Source organism: Symphalangus syndactylus, chromosome 8 (genome assembly GCF_028878055.3).
Source record: "Symphalangus syndactylus isolate Jambi chromosome 8, NHGRI_mSymSyn1-v2.1_pri, whole genome shotgun sequence".
Classification (NCBI taxonomy): Eukaryota; Metazoa; Chordata; class Mammalia; order Primates; family Hylobatidae; genus Symphalangus; species Symphalangus syndactylus.
In genome coordinates, this window is record NC_072430.2 from 47554948 (window position 1) to 47570973 (window position 16026).

The window sequence follows — 16026 nt, forward strand, 5'->3', positions numbered from 1 at the left end:
TTCCTGTCAAAAGGTTAAAAAACTGACATTGATTACTGAAGAAATAGAGTAATCTGTTAAAGGGAACAACATACTGCTCACTGAAAGAAGAGAAGGCTCTTCAGGTAAATGCAAAGGGTTTTTATAACACACTCTCAGCAACTAAGATCAACAAACCTTGCTTAACAGGAACTTAGCCATTCTTTATCTCATTTTTCACATGTTCCTATTAATATGGGTTTTACTGCCAAATACTGAATTGACTGATGCTCAGAAGAATCAATGGCCTTTAGAGAGGGTGCTGGCGAAAGCAGTTCCCATCAACTGGCCCTGAGTCAGTTTGCTTCTAAGATTTTCCTCCAGTTGCCTGCCAGTTGACATTTGGGTAAAATGTGGAGGGTTGTTGCTAAGAGCTATAGACAGGATTATAAGGCATGGGAAGGTCCAGCTTGGAGACAGAAGAGCACATGTTACCTCAGGTCTGAAGCTATGTTCGGTACAAAGTATTCAATAGAAAGAACTGTACAGTTACTATCTGGGGACATGAGAGCTGGGAGAAGAGGAGGAACATGTGAAAAATGAGACCAAGAATGGCTAAGTTCCTGTTAAGCAAGGGTTTGTTGATCTTAGTTGCTAACAGTGTGTTATAAAAACCCTTTCCATTTACCTGAAAAGCCTTCTCTTCTTTCAGTGAGCAGTATGTTGTTCCCTTTAAAAGATTACTCTATTACTTCAGTAATCAATGTCAGTTTTTTAAACTCTTGACAGCAATCTCTGCCCAGCTGCTGCTCTTCTCAAAGCAGCTATGTGGCTTGTTACTCACGCTTCATGTGTCTACCTCACATTAAATATGGACAGATTTGACTTATTAGATATCTGTCAAATGAAACTAGCATGGCTGGTTAAGTTATACTATTTTAAATATTGAAGGGCTATCATATTTATGCAAATATTCTTGGAACTGATTGATAGGGAAGAAGTTTTCAATTAAATGAATAAGAAAATGCTAATACAAAGAGGACAAATTGGAATTAAGATATTTACCCTGTACAGTTTTTACTCCTAATTTTCTCTTTAGTTTGAGAGAGTAATGTATTGGAAAAATTCAATCTAAGAGACCGTAAGTTCTAAGAGATCACAAGACACTGGTTTAGATAGCTGGGAATAGATTAGCTTACCTTACTCAGTCCTAAGTATGTCACCATGGACATAACTGGTGCTGCCAGTGCAAAGACCAGCAAGTGCTTTCTGATTCGATTCCGCTCTAAGCCAGCATGCATCAAGAAGGAAACCAGTCCAAAAGCAGCTGGTGCCTGGAAATAAAAAATCATCTCTTATTATCATTCTAGAAGTATGGACTGCTTCTACATCAAGTAGTACATGCCATTTGACTATGATGTCTCATACAAAGAAAAACTCACAAAAGGCCAGGCACAGTGGCTCACGCCTGTAATCCTAGCACTTTGGGAGGTCGAGGTGGGTGGATCACCTAAGGTCAGGAGTTCGAGACCAACCTGGTCAACATGGCGAAACCCCGTCTCTACTAAAAATACAAAAATGTGTCGTGGTGGGCCCCTGTAATCCCAGCTACTTGGGAGGCTGAGACAGGAGAATCGCTTGAACCCAGGAGGCGGAGGTTGCAGTGAGCCGAGATCACACCATTGCACTCCAGCCTGGGTGACAAGAGCAAACTCCATCTCAAAAACAAACAAACAAAAAAACCCACAAGAAAAACAAAACAAAACAAAACAAAACCAGGCAGAGTACCAATGCTGAGCTATGCCTCTTAGGAATTAATGTTCTAAGCCAAGAAAAGATCCTATTTGTGTGTTTCTTGGATAGTAAAAAAGAGAAACAGTCAAGAAAAATACTTTTGAACAGAAATTATTACTATGAAATATAAAAATCTGACGAGAATTTGACAATTTGTGTATATGCCTACACAAAAAAATTGAAACCCCTCAAGGAAAAGCTTAAGAAAATGGGAACAAGAAGCTATGAACAGATTTATTCAATTTTCCAAAATGCATAGCAATTATGAAACAAAGAAAATGTTCCCATTCCAGAAAAAACATTAAGGACCATGAGAAATTTTAATTATGAATACACTCAATACCAAACCTTACACCAAAATGTTGCTTACCTTATGTAGCATGATTGCCACAAACACAATTAACTGGACACTAGTCTGTGAAGTAGACGCTGCTGCTCCCAAAGCAACACCATCAGCTATATTTGGAAACAAGGAAACATAAAATACTATAAACAACAACAACAACAACAACAACAACAACAGTGTAGTGGTTGAGTGTATGAGCTTTACAGTCAGGTCCAGCTGGATCTAGTAAGGTTACTTAACCTTTCTACATGCCAGCCTTATCTTTAAAATGTGTTCAATAAAGTATGTATTTCTTAGAGTTTTCCTGAGGATTAAATGAGATAATGTAAAGAGCACAGCATCTGGCCCAGAGTATTCAATGTTAGTTATTTTGGTTGCTGTTGTTGTTATTGGAAAACTGACATTCAATTTTCCAACTAATCAAAAATCCATTGATTAGCTAATCAAATTGTAACAAGGGAAATACCAAAGAAGAATTTCAAAAGAAGCATCTCTTAATCTTATAGGCAAAGAAACAAAATAGTCCCAGCTACTCGGGAGGCTGACGCAGAAGGATCGCTTAAACCCGAGAGGTGGAGCTTGCAGTGAGCCGAGATTGCGCCACTGCACTCCAGCCTGGGCGACAGAGTGAGACTCCGTCTCAAAAAAAGAAAAAAAGAAATAAATAAAATAAAGATACTAGAACTCTATATAGATGATTACTACTTAATGAGTAAACACTGGTTGAATGAATGAAATTTGTTAGAAAAGCATATTATACTTAGAAAGGGCACGGTAACAGTGTACCACCTTTCACATGCCTTTCTTTGCCACTGATAGAATTCTATTACTAGGACTAGGTTTGGGTTATGATTCTACAGTGTACCCTGACAGCAATGCTGAGACCTCTGCATTCCACTGCATACCACTTCTGCTTAAACTGGTGCTTTGCATATAAACTGGTAACAGAGCTGTTCAGGACAAAAGTGCCAAGGCTCTTTTCCAGATGACATTCTAGAGCCAAGAATGAAAAGAGCAAACTTCTTCTTAAGAGCTAGACAGTAAATATTTCAGGCTTTGCAGTTATTTGGTCTCTTGCAACTGTTCAATTCTGCCACTGTTGCACAAAAACAAAAGAGATGGATCATTGTCATTGTCTATCTCTTCCTCAGCCTCCTGCAACTTTATCTTCATTCTAACATCAGTCACATTTGCCTTTCTCCATTTTTTATTGCCATCGCCCTAACCTAAATTTTCATCACTCAAACAAACCTAAATCAGCAATAGGTTCCCTACTCTCATTTTTCCCTAATCAAATTCACTGTCACAAACAATACATAAATACATGGGCAAGGCTGTGTTCCAATAAAACTTCCTTAATTTGAATTATATAATTCTCATGTGCTACAGTATGTTCCTCTCTCTCTCTCTTTTTTTTTAAACCATTAAAAAGTATAGAAACCATTCTTAGCTTGCAAACCCCTGACACTGAGCACACCAGGCTTGTGCTTGTGTTGGAGGACTTCATTAAGAAACCTTTTCCTCAAAGGCCAGTCCAAGAGCATTCATTGAGGACAGTCCCTGAAATATAAACACTAAGGTCTCCCCTGTGTGACAGAAAACAAAGAAGTTCCACTGCAATCCAACCCTACCTGCAGCATGGACGACCAGACCCAGCGTGGTGGTGATTTTGGAATTGCTAGACCTTGATGCTTCTGGATCTAAAGTGAAAATGAGAAAGACAGCGTTAAGCTATGTGAGACAGAAACTGTTCAAACGTTGGTCTGGAGGTGAAAGAATTTCACTAATGTTGGCCAGGCTGGTCTCAAACTCCTGACCTCCAATGATCCACCCGCCTCACCCTCCCAAAGTGTTGAGATTATAGGTGTGAGCCACCGCACCCAGCCACTATCTTTTTTCTTTCTGCTTCAAACCCTTAGAAGATTTCCCTGTCCTGAAGAGGTGGCCAAGAGAGAACTCTTCATTTGACTCGGCCTTACCTTAATAGAAAAATCACTGAAGTGTGTAACCCCCAACAGCCCCAACTTCCTCCTATTCCTTAATCCTCTTCCTCTACTATTCCAAGGAAAGTGCTCTATGGCCTCTGATAATTTCTTTCCAGACCAATCTAACTGTCATTGTCTATCTCTTCCTTAGCATCCTGCAACTTTATCTTCATTCTAACATCTGTCACATTTTTATTGCCATCACCCTAACCTAAATTTTCATCACTCAAACCTAAATTAGCATCAGGTTCCCTACTCTCGTTTTTCCCTAATATAATTCATCTTACACATCCGTGTCAAATTCATCTTTTGAAACCACCACCGTTGGCCGGGCACAGTGGCTCACACCTGTAATTCCAGCACTTTGGGAGGCCGAGGCAGGTGGATCACCTGAGGTCAGGAGTTCGAGACCAGCCTGACCAACATGGTGAAACCCCGTTTCTACTAAAAAATACAAAAATTAGCTGAGTGTGGTGGCGGGCGCCTGTAATCTCAGCTACTTGGGAGCTGAGGCAGGAGAATTGCTTGAACCCAGGAGGCAGAGGTTGCAATGAGCCGAGATTGTGCCATTGCCCTCCAGCCTGGGCAACAAGAGTGAAACTCCGTCTCAAAAACAAACAAACAAAAAAACCCACCACCCTTCTGATGTGTCAGTTACCATTTAAGAATCTGCTGCTTTTCAAATTCAGGGCAAACTGCTATATTAGGTAGGTTCTTAAGCCCTTCATCAACTAGTTCCAACTTATTTCTCAATGTCTAGCCTAGTTAAACCAGTTTGCTTAACAACATCAAACAAAACCTTCTTATTCTCCTTTCCCCAAGTCTCCTCACCTGTAATTCTTGGCACATACTGAACTTCTCAGCTTGTTAACCCAAAACTGGGACATCAATCAAAGTCTAACTACAGAACCACTTCCCTCAAGAAAGAATAAAAAATTGAAGACTAAGCATGGTGGCTCATGCCTGTAACCTCAGCAGTCTGTGAGGTCGAGGGGGAAGGATCACTTGAGGCCAGGAGTTTGAGACCAGCCTGGGCAACATCACAAGATCCTATCTCTACAAAATTTTTAAAATTTAGCCCAGTGTGGTGGTGCATGCCTGTAGTCCCAGATATCTAAGAGGTTAAGGTGGAAGGATCACTTGTGCCTAGGAGTTTAAGGCTGCAACAAGTTATGCTCATGCCACTGGACTCCAGCTCGGGTGACAGAGCAAGACCTTGTCCCAAGAAAAATTAAAAATAAAAAAAAAAATTTAAAAAATTGATTCCAGCTCAAAGCAACTCTCCCCTTGCCTAGACCTAGTGATCTATATGGGCAGTCTTCAAAGGTTCCTCTATACACCACCTCAGATATACACAGCCATTTTCACTTGAATGTTTTCTATCCCCAGATGGACTGTAAATGCTAAAGCATTAAATTTTCTACCTCTCTTTTCCTTTAACATGTCTGACAGAATGTAGCACAGCACTAGGCACCCAATAGTTACTTAATAAATCCTTGCTGAAGAGTAAAAAAAGCATTTATGTGTATTAAATAAAGATGTTACTGCTATTGTAGGAAACATACAAGTAAATAAAGTTAAAAGATAGGGACATCAGAATGCCAGGTAAAATGACAGATGAACATCAGTCAAGTAAGTTACAGGGGATTTAATCTTCTTAGGAGTCCAGCATACAAAAGGAAGGGGTTTACAATGGAAAAAGTATACAAGTAAAGTAAGATATTACCTCTTATTAATAAATGATATTTTCCTATTAAAACACTGCAGAGAAGGGAAGCTAAAGACCCTAATCACTCTGAGCCAGCAAATAGCTCAACGCTACCCTGAACTGGAAGGAACAGTCAAATTACACTATGTGCAAGCTGGCTCTAGCCTTTTTTTATACAAAGCCTTATCATCCAGTTATACTTAGGATCTTAAACAATTAGAGGCTTTAAAATTAGAAAGTTTTTATAAACCTATAAAGACTGCAGTTTAGCATAAATTTAATAAATACACTTTTATTGATATTTTATAATACATAAAACTCTGCAGAAAATAGGTAAAATCAGGTCATCACACATGAAAGCCAGCAAAAACAATGACTTCAGAGATAAAACAGGAATAATAATAAAGGAACACAAGTTACATTTAATTCTCTGTATAGGATTACAGGGCACTACTGCGCCCACACATTTTATTTTTATTTTTTTAGAGACAGAGTCTTGCTCTGTTGCCCAGGCTGGAGTGAAGTGGTGCGATCACAGCTCACTGCAGCCTCGAACTGAAGTGATTCTCCCTCCCATCTCCGCCACCTGAGTAGCTGTGACTACAGGCAAGTGCCACTATGCCTGGCTAATTTTTAAAGTACTTTTTTGTAGAGATGGGTCTTGCTGTGTTGTCCAGGCTAGTCTCAAACTCCTGACCTCAAGCCATCTTCCCACTTCGGCCTCCTAAAGTGCTGGGATTACAGGTATGCACCATTGTGCCTGGCCTGACAATCACCATATATATCTTTAGAATCAGGTTTTTTTTTTAAAAATCATTTGTTAAATGGAAATTTCTTTCAACTTACTGAGGAGGAAAAATTTTATTTCACATATTTAACATGTTTACATTTACATACATGTTTCAAAACACACAGAAGTGAAGTGGCCATTTCATCATTTTCCAAATTTCTCTTTGGCAGATCAAGGATTCTGAGAAAGTAGAATGGTATGGAAGAAAGATACCCTGAGAGAAGGCTAGTTTTGCCCCAGCTCGGTCCTCTTCCTTCCTTTCTTCCTTTTTTTTTTTTTTATGTTGAGATGGAATCTTGTATGGTCGCCCGGGCTGGAGTGCAGTGACGCGATCTCGGCTCACTGAAACCTCTGTCTCCCAGGTTCAAGCGATTCTTGTTGCCTCGGCCTACCAAGTAGCTGGGATTACAGGTGCCCGCCACCGCACCTCGCTAATTTTTTTGTATTTTTAGTAAAGACGGGGTTTCACTATGTTGGCCAGGCTGGTCTCGAACCCCTGACCTCATGATCCACCCACCTCGGCCTCCCAAAGTGCTGGGATTACAGGTGTGAGCCACCGCGCGCAGGCCCCTTCCTTTCTTGCATAAGCAAACACTCACACATGTGTATACACACACACACACACACACACACACACACACAGCAGGATGTCAGAGGGAAACTAGAGCCACCTGCCCCTTCCCAGGATCAGAGAACACACAAAAGGTCATTACTTTCTGCAGCTACTCTCTGTTCTTGAACTCACAACACTGTCCTGACCATGAATAAGGTCAGGTAGGAGAAACTTACAACTCCCTGAACTATAGGTTCACAAGTGTGAAATTCGACCATCCTTGTTTCTTTTTCTCTGTCTTTTTTTAAGACACAGGGTCTTCCTCTGTCACTCAGGCTGAAGTACAGTAGCACAATCATAGCTTACTGCAGTCTCGAATTCCTGGGCTCATGCAATCCTCCCATCTCAGCCTCCCAAGTAACTGGGATTACAAGCACATGCCACCACGCCCAGCTAATTTTTAAGATTTTTGTAGAGACAGGTTGCCCAGGCTGGTCTCAAACTCCTGGGCTGAAGCAATCTTCCCGTCTTGGCCTCCCAAATCGCTTGGGATTATAGGCATGAGTCACCATGCCCAGCCTACTTTAAACTGAAACTGACAAGAATCACAAGAAAAATGTCTTGGATCCCAGTGTGGCCAACTATGTAACACAGCCAGAGTCCGATACCACCCAACAGTGCTTCTCATTTGCTGTTTGGAATAAGGCACATGAATAAAACCATTTATTCTTACACCAACTTTCCAAGATAAGATTTTATTAAAAAATATAACTCTATGGAAAAAAATTTAACACATAGTAAATACAAGGAGATTAAAAACCGTTCTAGACCAAAATTGTTTTGTTTTAAGCTTACTCCCATAATTTTTTTAAACTCTAATTTGGAAATAATTTTAAACCTTCAGTAAAGTTGCAAGAATAGTTAAAAAAAATTCATACATCCTTTTCTCAGATGGACCAATATATTGACTAAAATTTTGCCCCATTTGCTTCATCATTTATACTCATGCTCTCTATACACACACACATTCTTTTTCTCTAACATTTAAAAGTAAGTTGCACACACATCAATAACCCTTTATCCCCAGATACTTCAATGTGTATTTTCTAAGAGAAAAGATATTTTCTTACAGTACAGTAATCAACATTGGCAGTTTTTCTAATTTTCTTGCATATTGTAATTTTGTCAACTGCTTAATAAAGTACTTACTTCAGGGCATGTTTCCTTTCCAGGAAGGATCCAGTCTAGAATCACACATTTCACTTAGTTGTAACTCTTTAGTCTCCTTTAATCTAGAACATTTCCTCTTGCTTTGACTTTTATGACATTGCCATTTTTGGATAATATATTCTCCTTCTTTCTTGTTTTTTTAGTAATAAAAAACTTTTGCGTGTATGTCCTTAGACTATGGGTTCTTGGACGAAATGTTATAAAGGTGATGATGCTTCTCTGGGTATCACATCTAGAGGTGCAGGATGTGCATCTGCTGCTCACTGGTGATGTTTATTTTGAATTATATCCTGGACATTGCCAACATTATCTCATGGATAGTCAGATTTTGTTACATTCCTCCAAAGAGTGATTTTTTTTGTTTGTTTTGCTTTAAGTAGCTTGGTTGGATTAAAACTGCAAAATGTCTTTTGGGTTGCTGCTCAATTTTCAGTTTAATTTTTTTGTGTGCTTTTTTTTTTTTTTTTTTTTTTGAGACGGAGTCTCACTTTGTTGCTCAGGCTGGAGTGCAGTGGTGTGACCTCAGCTCACTGCAAGCTCTGCCTCCCATGTTCACGCCATTCTCCTGCCTCAGCCTCCCCAGTAGCTGGGACTACAGGTGCCGGCCACCAGGCCCGGCTAATTTTTTTGTATTTTTAGTAGAGACAGGGTTTCACCGTGTTAGCCAGGATGGTCTCGATCTCCTGGCCTTGTGATCCACCTGCCTTGGCCTCCCAAAGTGCTGGGATTACAGGCATCAGCCACTGTGCCCCACCACTTTTTTTTTTTTTTTTGGAGACAGGGCCTCCCTCTGTTGCCCAGGCTGGAATACAGTGGCACAATACTGGCTCACTGTAGCCTCCCTGTCCTGGGCTCAAGCTACCCTCCCACCTCAGTCTCCTAAGTAGCTGGGACTACAAGTGCAGGTCACCACAACCAGCTAATTTTTGTATTTTTTTGTAGAAAAAAGGTTTTGACATGTTGCCCAGGCTGGTCTCAAACTCCTGGGCTCAAGCCATCCACCCACCTTGGCCTCCCAAAGTCCTGGGATTACAGGCATAAGCCACTGCATCCAGCCCAGTGTAGTTCATAATTATCTTCAGTTGAGCTACCTGGAGTCTGCCAAGCATGGTTCAGGGTCAGCTGGAGACCGAGGCAGTTCATATACAGAATTTGGGGCTGAGTTTCTCTTCTTTCTAGGATTCTCCCTTATTTTCAGTGCTGTAACCACTGAAACTCCTGAACTCTGTCCTCTGGTTCTTCAGTCCAGAAAGACTGAGTTTTCTATCAGAGTTTCAGCTGTCCCACAGGGGACTGACTACTAAAAGCAGTAAAAATAGGAAACGCACCCTGTTCCAAGTGTTGACTCCCTTCCAGAATTTGCTTGCTTTGGGTCGCTCTCCACTGGTTTTTTTGAATTCTGTCCAGCATTTTTAGTTACCTGTAAGGAGGCTGATCTGAGAGCTTACTTGGTCATATCAAAAGCAGAATGCTTGTGACCTTAATTTTGACTATCTGATCAAGGTATCATCTGATTTCTTCATTTAGTTACTTCTTTCCCCTTGAAGCCAATAAAGAAATAAAAATTTGCCCCCTACATTTAACATTCATTGATGATGCATGCCTGAGTCAACCTTTATGGAGGGTTGCAAAAATGAGTATTTTTCCAACTCCAGCACTCTTTCTACATTTAACAATTGCAGCATTCTACTATAAGCAAGTGCTCTCTCTCTCTCTCTGTATATATATATATATATATCTATATCTATATATATATATATCTATATCTCACAGATGGGTTCATGGATTCCCATTTTTTTTTTTTTTTTTTTGAGACAGAGTTTAGTTCTTGTCTCCCAGGCTGGAATGCAATGGCACAATCTTGGCTCACTGCAACCTCTGCCTCCTGGGTTCAAGCAATTCTCCCGTCTCAGCTTCCCCAGTAGCTGGGATTACAGGCGTGTGCCACCATACCCAGCTAATTTTTGTATTGGATGGGGTTTCACCATGTTGGCCAGGCTGGTCTTGAACTCCTGACCTCAGGTGATCCACCCGCCTTGGCCTCCCAAAGTGCTGGGATTACAGGTGTGAGCCACCAGGCCCAGCCGGATTCCCATTTTTTGAATGGTTTATGCTTTATTTCTGTTCTTAATTATGTTGGTGCTCAACTTATCCCAGATGTGGCCAGTGGGAACCCTTTTAAGAGGGTTCCTATATCCTACGACATGCTCCCATCTTCTTCCTTCTTTCTGTTTTTTTCAGTACTAGATGTTCCAAGCTCACTTGTACTTACCCTGCCCCTGTCCTGGAATCAGCCCTGAGTCTTCTCTGAAGGGCTGTGGCATGATCATGCTAGTGGGATGTCTTTGTATCTAGGCCCTATCTCCAGACAGAGCTAGGACATATATATATGTATATACAAATATATATACAAAAACAAATACATTTAGAAATCCCGAGTCCAATACTTCCAATTCCAATACGTCCCTATAGGGGTTCTTTCTTGCCTTCCTCCACTCCATACTTGTGTGTTCCTTCTTCCACACTTAGAACCCTGACTCCACCAACATCAACATGACCCATTTACTCAATCCTGTAAAACATCTAAAGCAGCTTCAGATCTGTTTTGCCCATTCCATTACAAAACAACAACAACAACAACAAGTTCAGTATTTGTTTATGGTTTTCTCCCAACTCTACCCAAGACTAAAAATATATAGTCAAATACTACATTCATAATTTACTTGAATTAGTTTTTGTTAAATCCCTTCAGTGTGATTGTATTATTCACTTGAAATACAATTCATCTGTTTAGTTAGTGCTCCCATCCATATTGGTTTCATTCTATTTTTTGAATATGTAGAATATTAACATGTTTCCAAAAGTCAGAATTATACCAAAAAGGCATGCTCAGGGGAATATCATGTGCTCCCAAAACCCTTCTGCCCTCTCAACTCCTTCACCTCACCCCATGCAGTTAATAAATGTCTTTTGTTTTCTAGCCAGTTCTTCTTCTGTTTCTTTTTTGTAAAGGTTAAGTAGATACACTTGACCACTGCACTGAACAATGTGGAGGTTGGAGTGTTGACCCCCTACACAGTCAAAAATCCACATATAACTTTTCACTCCCCAAAAACTTAACCACTAATAGCCTACTGTTGATCAGAAGTCTTAATGATAACAAAGTCGATTAACACGTATTTTATTTGTTATATGTATTAATACTGTATTTTTACAAAAAAGTAAGCTAGGTAAAATAAACTGTTATTTAAAAATCATAAGAAAGGGAAAATATATTTACTATTAAGTGGAAGTGGATAATCATAAAGGTTTTCATCCTCATCATCTTCACGCTGAGTAGGCTGAGGAGGACGAGGAGGAAGAGGAGCGGTCGGTCTTGCTGTCTCAGGGGTGGCAGAGGTAGAAGAGGTAAAGGAGGTGGAAGGGGAGGCAAGAGAGGCAGCCACACTCAGTGTAACTTTTATTGAAAGAAAACCCATGTATAAATGGACTCACACAGTTCAAACCCATATTGTTCAAGGGTCAACTGTATGTTTTTCTTATTACCCCTTCTTTCTTAACGTAAAACATAGTATATGCTAGATGATCATTATATTTTTTGCTTTTTTTTTTCCATTTAACAATACCTCCTGGAAATCTCTCCCTATCAGTTCACAGATACCTGAATCTTTATTATTTTATTTTTTCTTTTTTAGAGCGACAGGGTATCGCATTGTCACCCGGGCTGGAGTGCAGTTATGCGGATCATAGCTCACTGAGGCCTTGAACTCTAGTTTCAAGTAATCATCCTACCTCAGCCTCTCAAAATGCTGGGATTAAAGGGGTGAGCCACTGCGCTCTGCCTGAATCTTTATTCTTTTCTACAGCTACATGGTACTCCATTACGTGTACATACCATAGTTCATTCAGCCAATCTCCATGACTGAACATTTAAGTATTTTCCAATGACAAATAATGCTGCATTGAATAATCTTGTGCACATGTATCTTCATATTGGAGCTGTATTTGAGTAAATCCCTAGAAGTGATTTTTGGTCAAAGGGTAAATATATATGTAGTTTTGTAAGATATTGCCAAATTCTTCTCCATGGGCATTGTACCATTGTGCATTGCCACCCCAATAGATGAGTGCCTATTCTATCACAGCTTTGCCAATCGGGTATATTGTTAAGCTTCTGAATTTTTGCCTGACAGGTAACAAATGGTATCTCAGCATAGCTTTGACTTGTATTCAAGTGAAATTGAACATCTTTTCATATGTTTAAGGGCCATTTTAATATCTTATTGTGATTATCTGTTCATGTCTTTTGCCTGCTTTTCTGCAGATTTTTCTGTCGACCAAAGATTCTTAGCCTGGGGTCTATAGAGGTGAGTACAGGTAGAATTCAGGGGATGTCTGTGACTTTAACTTGAAAAAAATACGTTTTTATTTTTACTAACCTCTGAAATTTAGCATTTCCTTTATTTTTTTTGAGATAGGATCTTGTTCTCTTGCTCAGGCTGAACTGGAGTGCAGTGGTGTGATCGTGGCTCAATGTAGCCTCAACCTCCTGGGCTCAAGTGATCTTACCACCTAAGCCTCCTGAGTAGCTGTGACTACAGGCATGCCCCATCATGCCTGGGTAATTTTTTTTTTTTGTAGAGATGGGGTCTCACCATGTCTCCCAGGCTGATCTTGAACTCCTGGTCTCAAGTGATCCTTCCCCCTCAGCCTCTCAAAGTGCTGGGATTAGAGGCATAAGCCACTATGCCTGGCCACATTTCCTTTATTTTTATTATCATTATTATTTTTGAGACAGGGTCTCACTTTGTCACCCAGGCTGGAGTACAGTGGCATGATCTCAGCTCACTGCAGCCTCAACCTCCTGGGCTCAAGCGTTCCTCCCACCTCAGTCCCCCTAGTAGCAGGGACTACAGGTGCGCACCACCATGCTCAGCTAATTTTTGTATTTTTTGTAGAGACGGGGTTTTGCCATGGTGCCCAGGCTGGTCTTAAACTCCTGAACTCAAAAGGATCCGCCTGTCTTGGCCTCCCAAAGTGCTAGGATTACAGGTGAGTCACCACGACTGCCCCCTCATTTCCTTTAATTATGAATGCAGACAATAAACCACAAGTAATATCCGCACTATCTTTACTGCCAGTAGAAATCAGACTAATCAGGTGATTTTACGGTTGTAGATTATCTTTAAATTATCATTTTCACTCATCACTACTTTAAATTAAGGACTTACAGAACTGCTGCCATACTGCATGATTACAGCTTTCCTGCCTGCAGATGCTCATGTGATGGAGCTGGGCAACTATCAAGCAGCTTTGCATCTAACAGTCACTTAGCCACCAAACAGTGATAGTCACAAGGCTCTCCCATTGGGGACCAAGATATTTATGCTGCTTTCCAATATTTCCTATCTGCAAAATTCCCTGCTGACATAACTGAAAAAAATATGTCTACACATCAATCCCTGGAGAAGTTTTATAACTCTCAAATTTATTTCTATCACCATGGGATCAAAGTTCATCATGTATCAGAATCCTTTTTTATTAATATAAATCGTATGAAAAATGTTAACCTAGCCAAAGATAAATTCATTGATCTTAAAACAAAACAGTTACTATGACTGGAGTTAAATTTGAAAAGTCTTGGAGAATTCTAGTTGTCCTATAGAGAAGCTTATGATTTCTTAAAAAGCAAGCTACAAATGTGTTTAGGTACATTTGTAAGGAAATACCTTTGTAAATCAAGATTTTCTACACCACTAACCATCAAAACAAAAACCCAAAATCAACTAGATGTTTAACTTGACATACATGCTGCCTTGTTACAGACTACCTCATAATTTAATGTTCTTAAGCCAAGCATATTATTATGTAATAGCTAGCATACTAATGTCCTAGAAAATAAAATTCAACTCTAACTTGTTTAGGATTTAAATGTATTATCTCAATATTTAATGCACTGATAGAGACATACATTACTATATCACAAATTTGTTCTGATGTTTTAGTAACTGTATTTCAACACAGATGGTTTTCTCTTTGATCCTATGTACCATGTTTTATACATTTAAAAACAATATTCCAATAAAAGGTCCACAGTCTTTAGACTGCCTAAGGGCTCCATAGCAAAAAACTAAGTTAAGAACTTCTGCCCTAGACTCTCAACCAAATGCGACAGCTTTAAGACAAGCAAAGTAATAAATCAATAAACACTTCTTTGCACCACATGCCACAACTCACTAGCTCCCCCCACTTAGTTTAATGTTCACTAGAACCCAAGGAAGACAAGAGTTTTAGCACTAAATATGGCCACTGATACAGACTGAAATATTTGATCGTTTGTGACTTTCTCAACTGCAAATGTATTGCACTGCCCAGAAAGCCTTGGAGCCACTCACCGTCAGCAGAATGCACATGGGAGTTACCAATCTGGTCCACCAGCAACATGAAAACGAAGCCCAGTACGAGGGAAACACCAATATAGGCATGCAGCTGTGTGTGGTCGTGGCTGTGCTCATGTTCATGGACAACTGATTTTTCTGCTGCTTTGTCTGATGCAATCACATTATGTGTTTCACTCGCTTGGTGGTGTTTTCCTAGAGCAGAATAAACCATAAAGAGAAAATATGTTTTTCCCCTAAAAACATTTTCATGTAGGAGTTTCCATTCTTTGTATTTCAAGCTCTACTTACTTTACTGTAAAGACATCCACTTTTTATATTGTAATCCAGCCAATCATTAATTCCTTCAACTTAAAGTTCATGATGAAAAAATTCCCAAATGTCTTCTGCCTTTGGCATGCAGGCCTTCTGACTGCCTATTATTCTCAAAACCTGGGAAGTGGAAGCAAATCACCATGCAAGAAAGCAATCATATTCCCAAAGGGACACCATCCCCAAATATTCCTCTGTCTGAGAAATTCATGCCAATCTCACCAGAAAATACACTGTTTTATTCTGATGAAAATAGGCAAGTGAAGAGCAGTAACAATGAAAACAATTGCAATCAAATTCATCTAGTTTATACCTAGGTTGAGATAAAAATGTCAAATAAGGAACAAATTGAGCAGAAAATTTTTAGCTTCATAAAGTATCAGCAGACAATTGCCAGCAAGAAACCAAAAGGGCAGAGCAGTTTAAGAGGCACATCCTCCAGTCTAAATTCAGTTCTAGAAATATGGAGGTTAGGAGACTCTGAACTGCAGTAAATGATACATGGCCAGTTGATAATCCCAGTTTACAGTATCATATTTGTCATTTAAAACATAAATGCTTCAAGGCCAAAATGCTTATCTTTGCTATATTTCATGAAAAGAGAATAACATACTAGACATTTATAATTTATAATCAGATTAAGCAGTTTAAGCCTTCTTTAAAAAATTGAGACAAGGTCTCATCTTTCACCCAGGCTGGAGTACAGCAGTGGTGCAATTATGGCTCACTGCACCCTTGACCTCCCGGGCTCAAGCAATCCTCCTACCTCAGCCTCCCAAGTAACTGGGAAACTACAGGCAAGTACCACCATAACCAGCTAATTTGAAAATTTTTTTTATAGAAATGGGGCCTCCCTATGTTGCCTAGGCTGATCTTGAAATCTGGGCCTCAGGTGATCCTCCCACCTCGACCTACCAAAGTGGTGGATTACAAGTATGAGCCACCGTGTCCA

General features: G+C 39.9%; 1 protein-coding gene across 5 annotated transcripts in view; it reads right to left on the reverse strand.

The window, feature by feature from the left end:
* The window catches only part of SLC39A9 (solute carrier family 39 member 9), a 73203-nt gene that overhangs the window by 5362 nt on the left and 51815 nt on the right, over positions 1-16026 (reverse strand). For 2 of the 5 annotated variants that reach the window (XM_055289023.2, XM_055289018.2), the window contains 4 exons: positions 14760-14957; positions 3730-3798; positions 2123-2208; positions 1158-1292 (listed from right to left, as the gene is read on the reverse strand). In XM_055289023.2, coding sequence (XP_055144998.2) covers positions 1158-1292; positions 2123-2208; positions 3730-3798; positions 14760-14957 — 488 coding nt within the window. Of the gene's footprint in view, positions 1-1157; positions 1293-2122; positions 2209-3729; positions 3799-11644; positions 14958-16026 lie in introns of those variants that run through there. The other 3 variants (XM_063644389.1, XM_055289021.2, XM_055289019.2) reach the window with 3 other exon arrangements.